Source organism: Volvox carteri (genome assembly GCF_000143455.1).
Source record: "Volvox carteri f. nagariensis unplaced genomic scaffold VOLCAscaffold_49, whole genome shotgun sequence".
Lineage (NCBI taxonomy): Eukaryota > Viridiplantae > Chlorophyta > Chlorophyceae > Chlamydomonadales > Volvocaceae > Volvox > Volvox carteri.
This window is the reverse complement of record NW_003307592.1, coordinates 482,543-492,059: the sequence shown is the minus strand read 5'-3', so window position 1 is coordinate 492,059 and position 9,517 is coordinate 482,543. Positions and strand designations below refer to the sequence as shown.

The 9,517-nt window shown below is 54.0% G+C and overlaps 2 protein-coding genes across 2 annotated transcripts; one reads left to right on the top strand and one right to left on the bottom strand.

Moving 5' to 3' along the window:
* Positions 1 to 502: 502 nt before the first annotated feature.
* On the bottom strand, positions 503 to 2,026 carry VOLCADRAFT_65634 (alternative oxidase; the record flags this gene model as incomplete). Its single annotated transcript, XM_002955135.1, has 3 exons — positions 503 to 621; positions 1,022 to 1,339; positions 1,804 to 2,026. 3 exons carry the CDS (start codon positions 2,024 to 2,026, stop codon positions 503 to 505), a joined length of 660 nt encoding a protein of 219 aa, XP_002955181.1.
* Positions 2,027 to 5,578: 3,552 nt separating this feature from the next.
* On the top strand, positions 5,579 to 8,638 carry nrt2 (nitrite transporter; the record flags this gene model as incomplete). Its single annotated transcript, XM_002955192.1, has 6 exons — positions 5,579 to 5,716; positions 5,941 to 6,118; positions 6,366 to 6,519; positions 6,917 to 7,231; positions 7,663 to 8,145; positions 8,422 to 8,638. The coding sequence occupies 6 exons, from the start codon at positions 5,579 to 5,581 to the stop codon at positions 8,636 to 8,638; spliced, it is 1,485 nt and encodes a 494-aa protein (XP_002955238.1).
* Positions 8,639 to 9,517: the final 879 nt, after the last annotated feature.

Sequence of the window (9,517 nt, the reverse complement as noted above, 5' to 3'; positions counted from 1 at the left end):
TCATCATGCACGACTTCTTTCACGAACTCGAACACTACCTTTATGCAGCATTTAACAAAAAAACATGTCGCAGCTTTCCGCTCATTACTATGATGACGGACTAGCATAGGCGGAATGCGGACAAAGGACAACACCGCGGAAACAATCGAAGCAAATATGCGACAACACAGACGAGACCCTGCGTGCTAACATTACTTCCATAAAAAATCATTCCTCTTTTATCACACAGAAGACACATCACAGAACACACAGGCAACGTTGGTGGACAAGGAGTTTAACTAGAACAGTGACGGTGACAGATATCGCAACAATCAAAAGCTGGAACCTGCTAGAAACGCCACGATGCGGCCAGGAGAGCGGCTTATCGTGTATGCGACAGGCAATTCATCCTTGGAGACGAGGCCTCGCCCCTGCACTCCCTCAAGTCTTGTCATCACGTTGGCATCTCCTCCTAGTACGATGTTATTAATTGCTCGATGGATCTTCCGGCTGCTCAAAAAGCTCAAGGCAACTGGCTAACGCCAACTGCAAAGGGGTTGGTCTGGCCAGGAGTCAGCTTGCTAAAGGTATGGTTCACGTGCGCATGGCAGGCCTCGTCCGCGCGCACCGCCAAGACCAGATCTGCAATGACGTCGTTGTCAGGCGGGCGGCGGTCAGCAGCAGCAGCAGCAGCAGCAGCAGCAGTAGCCGTGGGCGACCGCGATAGGGAACCATACACATTTCCGGGTTTCACCGAGTTAAAAAAGAGAGTATATATATCTAGAAACGAGGTCAGTTTCCAAGTTCAAATAACTGAACAACATCACCGCTATTACTAGTAAAATGGAAGCCAGCCCCTCTGGGTTGCCAAATAGGAAACGCGTTTTCCGTCCATACTCTTTGTGTCCCATACCCTGCTCCCATCCTCCCCTGCGGCGTCAGTTAAAAACGCCCGGGCCTTTCTCAGGTTCTCCCAACCCCTTACCTCTCTCTTCTTCTACCCACTCCCCTTATCGCGCTCTCCCCCTCACCACCGACTCACCTCGCATCGTCGCGCCACGCGGCAGTCCCCAGTACTCGACTGCGATGGCCGGTGCAGGTGTGCCCTTCCACAGCCTCCCCGCGTCGATCTCCGCCAGCGCGTGGGTGTACGTCTTGACCGCCTCCTCCTCCAGAAAGCCGATGAACGCATGGCAGGTGCGCGGGCTAAGCAGGTAAGCCAGGAAGTAGGCGTTGAAAAAGACGCCCTGTGCGCCAATGACGGCGGCTCGGAACAGCGGCCCTGGACGGCGGAGCTCCAAAAACGTGATGAGGTGCATGCGCTCGTTCTCCGCCTCCTCCAGCAGCGTGTGAATCCAGCCTGGGGAGGGGTTTTACGGTTGGAATTGGGAACACGGGTGCTTGAAGACAGAGGTTGGGGAGAGATGAGCGGTAAAAATGCAAAGGAATGGGTGCCGGGAGGTGGGGCAGGGGCATGGGTAGGGCAGGGCTAGGGCAGGGGCAGGGGTCGGGCGCTTGGGGAGGAGGCTGTGCTGCGAGGAAGGGACAACAAAGGCCGCACAGGATGACATGGAAACTAGGGGACGCTGCATCAACCCACCAACGGACAACACCCAATCCACACACAAGGGCCCAAAACCCGATACATTTACCTGGTGTGTGGGAACACACTTTGAAGTTCATCTGTTACAGCTACAGCTATAGCTGTAGCTGTAATACCCATCTTGACATCTAGGGCTTTACCCATCCAAATCTTTATACCCATCGATTGCATGCGCACACTCAAGCTAATGGTCTCTACCAACTGTTCCGTCCACAGCTCACCATGGTCGCGCCGCATGGTCCTCAACGACTTGAGGTGCCGCAGCATGCCCGCCACCATCCCCGGCACACCCGCGACCGTCTCCAGGAAGATGATGCGCCGCAGCCACTGCGCGTCCGTCATGTGCTCGCTGTAGCCCGTGGCCCGGTCAAACAGCCAGCGGGCCATCTGGATGGCGCGATAACCTACTAGCTGGTACAGCTGCGGGGCCGAACACGCATGCATGAATCAGAGTACTACTGAGTAATGAGAATCAAATGGGACGGGAGTCAAATTCAGCGAGCGCGTCGTTGTGTAGAAGTTGGCGCCGTGGTGGTGGTGGCAGCGGATAGATAAGAGGGTTCGTTGCAGGAAGTCGTGGGATGGCGATGATGATGGTGGTGGCGCAAGGAAGAACGGGGTGAAGAACAAAGGAAGCGGTGGTGGGAAAAAAGGTAGGAAAACGTTCAGCAGGTGCGTGGGTCGGCGGGATGGGGGAGGAGGCGGGTAGGTTGGCAAGTGAGTAGGTTTGGGACGGGATATCAAAGGAAAGGCACTTCGTCAATGAGCCATTCGAGTTGCTTCGTTGCTTGCCTTCTCTGGCGGCATGTGGGTCGGGCGTATGGTTTCCAGGTACTCGGTGTTGTAGGCGGGATGAGGCATGAAGCTCTCGTTGAAGCGTGCGTTGACCAGGTCAGAGCGGAGGCCCGGGTGGGGCGCCACAGCGCCGGCCGCAAAGGAGCCTCCAGCTTTGAGCATGGTCGGGGGCGGATGCACATGCTCGTAGGCCGGCTTGACACCGTTACTGTCCTTCTGCGAAGCCGTCTGCTCCGTATGGCTGGGGTTAGCCTGCGCACAGGATTCGCCAAAAAGCAACCTTGAATTGACTCAGGTGCGGGGCTTTACGGCAAAAGATGGCATGCGGGGACCCTGGTGCGCTATCAAAAGGTATGAAATGAGAAACTTTGGAGCATTCTGGAAGGGAAGGAAAAGAAAAGAAGGCTTGCTGGTCTTGCGAGGTTCGGCATGACGTTGCAACTGAAACCAATCACAACAAAACTAAGGCAAAGTTCGTAAGTGCCACAACAAAAGATGCTAGGGAAAGAGAGATTCGCCTGACCGGCGTATAAACGGCGTAACGCCGTGCCCAGGGCTGGCGACCGAGGACCGGGTCTGGCGAAGCTGCGGCCGCACCGTGCGAGTGGACCGCAGCCGCCCCCACTCCATACTCCAAAAGATTGAAAGCGCCACATATCGCCCCTCGTGCAAGGGAAGGGCTGGGCAGAAGTGGAATCGCCTGAGATATCAAGGTTGGCATGGTTGGCGTATTGGTAGGATGATTGAAGACTGTTGGTAGGACAGTTCAAATAAAAAGCGATAGTAAGGAGTATGAAATTTATGCACAACTCGGCAGCTCCGCTTCGAGTTGGGTCGAACGTGCGTAATGTCGGGGCTATAGGTAACTACATCGTACCAGCCAGCGAAGCTGCTCTCGTTGGCTGATCTTCTCCTCCAGGAATGGTGCTGAAGCCTTGCATTGTAAACAGATAAGAACAGATATTGTTTATCTATTATGAACAACCTTTTGTGTTAACTCCCCTAGTGCAATTTTGACACTGCTTCTTGTTCGCTGTGCTAGACCTCTGGCACCCTGCTCCCGCTCAAGATGAGGCCATCCAAGAGCTGCCCGACCTCACTATCGACAGGTCTGGATCAAGTTCTGAAAGCGAACTTGATGCTATCCTGGATCTCCTCCTTAACCCTGTGCTTTCCACCTAGTTTTGCATCATCCGGAAGCAGTTGCTCCTCTGTATTTATCGCCAAGTGCCTTCATGAAGATCATTCGGATTACCCTTGCTTGTCACCAGATGGTAACCCTACCAAATTGGTCGGTCCGGTACCAGGCCGGTAACCGACATAACGAGCTAACGACCCAGTAACTGGGGGTCACAGACCGATAAGGTTACCGGTCGGTAAGGTAGCCGGTCGGTTTCCGGGTCATTATCTCGAAATGTTCATTACCCCACCGAAGCGACCGGTTGGGTTATAGCTAACAGGTCGGTTGCCGACCCTTTTATGCCGTAGGGGTTGCGATGTGCGCGCACGCTTCAGCACACGCTGTTTCTGCTGCATCTGCTACTTTGAGTGCTTTGCAGCCCCGCGGTTTTCTCGCTCTTCCTCTGGACTTCCTTGGAATAGCTGTTTATGGCTCAGCTCATCGCCACACGCCGCAACTCCAGCAGCCCATCCATCCCAACTGCTCCAGCACTTCCCTCCTTGCCTTCTGCTCCGTCTCATGCACATCTCATACATGTCCTATTCTCCCTTTCGACTGGCAATGGCCTGGGGTCGCACACGACCAGGAGGCTATAGCTGTTCAGCCGTTTGTGTCGAGATGGAGGCGGCGCGCAATGCACCGCCCATGGATTTGCATTGGCGCCTGAGCGAGTGTATACACCAGATTCAAACGTCACTCCAATGCTGCCGGGCGCCGCATCCGGCCCTCGCAGCTATCAATTTTAATGAGAGTATGGTCCAAACACGACGCCATGCCTCCACTTGCAGTCCAGTGCCGTACAGCCTCCCCTGCTGAATACTGCGGGGCGACTGGCTGCACCCGGGCCGAGCCCTTCTCTGCTTCGAAGAAGCTAACTACCCTAGTTTTGCTGGGTCAGCAGTCAAACTGGCGAGGATGAAACGCTGTTACAAAGTCGGTACCTAGTGAAGCTCATTCTGGAACCCTGTGAACGCACATCTGGACGCAACCTTAGTCATACCTAGAGCAAACAGGCTAAGTCTAATGGTGACCTAGTCTTTAAGGGGCGCAGCATGCGCACCATTACGACTGTGGCGCCACCCCTGGCATTGGCCAGGTACCTCTCGGAAATTTGGGAGGCCAGGCACGTCGCGCTGAGGCGCTTCACCCTGAAGCGGACGAGGGAGAATAATGATGACCTCCCGCGTACCCGCATCAATACCAATACAACGTCCATGGCCCCCCCGGCTTTTACGGACACACCCGCACTTGTGTGCGGAACTTGTAACTTGTAACTTAGTCACAGCGTCTCCTAAAACAGTAGTTGTACTAAGTAGATAGGAGTAGCCCTTCCATTAATAAGCTCCCTATAGCAACTTACATTTGGTGTATGAGTCTTATGGATCTTTTCTTATGTGAAAACTATGAATTTTTTTATCACGCGCTATGCCCTGGCATCGGAAGGCAGGGAGTGCGGTCTTCAGCTGGTGGGCGATGACCAGGGAATTTGCGTTCGCAGAGCGATCAGAGGTAGATACTATAGACCAAAATATTAATCAAAGGCTTCCTTGTTTTTATGTTGTTTTTATGTGCACGCCAAACATTAGTAGTGTGAATTAGGGTTTGCATCGCTTTTCCTTCATCACACGACTTGCATCCCTAGATATTAATAATAAGGACCGGAAACGTTTCAGATGATTATAAGCTTACTTTCCGGTTGTATAGATCGAACTCCTGCATGCTTTGTCGCCACTGTCGCAAAGCGATCCTGACCGTTAAGACAGTTGAACGCCTGGACCCACGGGGGGGTCCATGTACTAGGGGTCATGTGATGCGCCCTTGCCGCTTCGGTATTTAACGATTGATCGAGTATGGACAACAAATATTATTTAGTTTCTCTATAGATCTAGATTATTCGTCCTTAGCCGGACTCGCCGCGAGCTCTTTGTTCAAAGTAACCCTGCAAAACCTATTAAACCATATACTTAGTTCTTTGTGTATGCTTAATCATCAGGAATATGGCGTTTGAAAAAAGTATTGAGATGCAGGGACAAGAGTCACAGACCGTCACAGAGCAGCCTCAAGATGGCAAGAAGTTCGGATACGGAATTGACTCTGAGGGCAAACTGAAGAGTCTACCCATATGGAGCTTCGCGCAGCCACATATGATGGCGTTTCACGTGAGTGGCGTGCGAGGCCATAGCGCTGTGTTCCCTGTCGTGTTCGTTAGTCCATCAGTAGACCGCTTTAGGCCCTCTTGTTAAGCCACAGAACACATCATATTAGGGTAGTCACTTCTCATTTATTTGATAGCATCAATTAGGAAGTTTCTTGTGCATTTGAGCCTGGCCGTCGATGCCTACTAATACTTTCGCGCTTTTATTTTGTCATGCTTGCTCTGCAGCTATCATGGTTGTCATTCTTTATGACTTTCATGGCTACGTTTGCGCCAGCTTCGCTTCTGCCCGTCATTCGCGATGACCTTTTCCTGACTAAGCCGCAGCTCGGAAACGCCGGCGTCGCGGCGGTTTGCGGCGCAATTGCCGCGCGTATTGGCATGGGAGCTTTTGTTGATATTGTCGGTGAGTCCTTGCAATGCGGATGGCACCTCCGCTCATGGTTGGAAGCTAGGTCACCTTTGTTACGGTTTGAGTGTCAGGCTGCAGACCCTAAAGTCAAAGGTTTTGCGTCCAAATGCCGGACGCCGAGAAGACCTCGACTTAATGCTAGCTCCTGCTTGCATTAAGAATCTTGTTCGCAACCTTCCGCCCTTGGAGTGGAGCTTTTCCCGAGAACGCGATGAACGATTTTGAAACGCCCGTATCGCAGGCCCACGGTACGGCACTGCCGCTACGATGCTTGCCACAGCACCTGCGGTATTCTGCATGGCGCTCGTGAACGACTACTCCGCCTTCACCGTCGTGCGCTTTTTCATCGGCTGCTCGCTCTGCATGTTCGTGTGCTGCCAGTTCTGGTGCGGAACGTAAGTCCTTTAAGTGTGGAGACATGGAGGATCGTTGCATGTGCACAATGCTGCTCGGAAACCATCGTAGCTTAGGCGCACTTAGGGTTTCATTTGCACCGCTCTTCACGGCAACTCTTCCCGGCACGCACCGCCCTCCCCCATCCCCCTATCCCGCATAATCCCTGATAGGACGCATCGCACATGGCTTGGGTGTGCGGCTGAGCGGCTTTTCGTTAGCTTGTTTGGGGTGTTGGGCACCTGAATTTGGGCACCTGAATTTTTCCCAAGATGACGGTTCATATAAGCGGAACACCAATAAAATTTGGGCTTTGCTCATTCACTTGCTCACGAATTTAACTTGAGTTTCTTTATTGACGTTATTTGTGTGTACTGACTGACTCTCGCACCCACCCAGGATGTTCAACGTGCGCCTGGTGGGCACTGCCAATGCGGTGGCGGGCGGCTGGGGCAACATGGGCGGCGGTGCATGTCACTGGATCATGCCAGGGATCTACGAAGGCATAATGAAGCGTGGCGTGCCGAGCTTTCAGGCGTGGCGCTGGGCATTCTTCGTGCCGGGCGGCATCTACATCCTGAACGCCTTCTCCACGCTCGTGCTGGGCATCGACCACCCCTCCGGCAAGGACTATCGGGACCTCAAGAAGGACGGCACGTTGAAGAGCAAGGGCGCCTTCTGGCCCGTCTTCAAGTGCGCCATGGGAAACTATCGGTGAGTTGTTGAGAACATTGGTGGTAATTCTCCTGCCATTTGCGACTTTGCCGTACGGAAAACAATGCCGTATAGCAAATTATGCGGCATAATGTGTTTTGAACTGCAACGCCGGTGTGTCGGTGAACCTCCCGAAGTTAGTCGCACATGGTTGACGCGATGTAGCGCCCTGCCACCGCATTGGGTGACAACCACATGGGCTCCACTACGGGGGCCTCCCCCTAATGTCACATGCGTATTTGTACGGAAAACCAGGTATCTCTCCAAATCAAGGCACAACATAAAATAGCAGGCAATATAGAAAGAGATTTTATTTTTTATTTTTCGTGTTATTTCTACTCCTTCCTTCCTTCCTTCCTTCCTCAGTCCTCCATTAGCCCCCTAAATGACAACCATGCACCGTGTGTACTTGCATAATACTCGTGCGTCAGGGCCTGGATCCTGGCACTCACGTACGGCTACTCCTTCGGCGTCGAACTGACCGTCGACAACATCATCGTCGAGTATTTGTTTGACCAGTTCGGCCTCAGCCTCACCGTCGCCGGTGCCCTGGGGGGCGCGTTCGGTATGATGAACCTCTTCACACGCGCCTCAGGCGGCATGCTGTCAGACTGGGTTGCCAAGTACTGGGGCATGCGCGGACGCCTTTGGGCCTTATGGATCGTACAGACGCTTGGCGGCATCTTCTGTGTCGTCCTGGGAGTCGTACACAACAACCTAACCGCCACCGTCGTGGTGATGTTCATCTTCAGCATTTTCTGCCAGCAGGCCTGCGGCCTGCATTTCGGCATCACGCCCTTCGTGTCGCGCCGTGCGTACGGCGTGGTTTCGGGGCTGGTGGGCGCCGGGGGGAGCGCCGGGGGAGCCATCACACAGGCCATCTGGTTCGCTGGAACTGCCAAGTGGCAGATGAGGTAAGTTGCGACGGATTTTTTTATTCGGCAATTTTTAGTGGTTCGGTTTGCTTTTCTCTTTTCTCTTTCCTCTTTTCTCTTTTCCCGTCTCGCGTGACAGACTAAAATGAAAACAGAGCCATACACCTGATGTCGTGAGAGCCACGGATGCAATGTCTTTCTCGCGGCCATTAAAGACTGACGTGCTGAAAATTATCGCCCAAGCCACCCAAGTGTCATTCTATCATCATCACCTGCCTTCTGCCGCCCCTCCACATCCGCGCGCACCCACCACAGCCTCCAAAAGTACGACGGCCTCAAGTACATGGGCCTTCAGACCATCGGCCTGACGCTGGTGCTTTTCCTCATCCAGTTTCCCATGTGGGGCTCCATGTTGACCGGGCCCCGTGAGGGCGCTCAGGAGGAGGACTACTACCTGAGGGAGTGGAGCGCGGAGGAGGTGGCGCAGGGGCTGCATCAGGGTGCCATGAACTTTGCTGTTGAGAGCAAGTGAGTGACTCAGCGGTGCGACAGAGAGTGACTCAGCGGTGGAGCCGCGCCTACGTGCACGCTCGCGCCGGGCCGTGGGCGAGCTGTTGGGTTTGGGAATGTTTCACGGATAATAGTGTATGGCGACCGACGGGATGTGCGGTATTGGTAATGAGATTGCAGGGCCGCGGAGGAGGTACAATGGGGCAATACTAGCGATGTATTTCATTCAGCATGACAGCGGGCGCAGGTAGGGGTAGGTAGGACTAGTTCAGGGTCCGGAAGGGGTGTGTGCTGTTCCGCTTTCTCACCTCTTTTCTCTTCTCACCTCCACCTGCTGCCCCCCAACTGCTCGCAGATCTCAACGAGGCTCCCGCTCCAGAGTGGGCGTGTCCGCCGCCGCCGCCGCCGCCGATGCCACCAAGGCCGTCAAAGATGGCTCGGTTTCCGCCGACAAGCCGATGGCGGCGGCACCCGTGGCATGAGATCATGTAGGGCGCAACGCGTGGATGGGGCGGGACGGGACGGGGTACTTTGTCAAAATAATATTCATGTGGGGGATGGGGGAACCGCAGTCAAAGATCTGAACAAAGTCATTTTTGTGAGAGGAGGGAATGCATGTGACATGCACGTGATCCCCTGCTGGACGTGCAACGAGCGTACGGCAACGTGAAGGCGTGGGCGTGCTTGCAGCTGATAAGGATTTTGCATTTGTTTTCCCGGCGTATGACGCTTTACGGAGCGCAATGTCCATTACCCGCCCGGGCATCTCTCCGCGCGCCTTGGAGGAAAAGAATTACTCTTGAGGGCGGCCAATGGGGAGGAGATGGAGCTACTGAACACAGCGAAGGAAGAACCGCGAAGAAGAACACAATGGGGTGGTATGTTGGTGTGAGGAGTATTC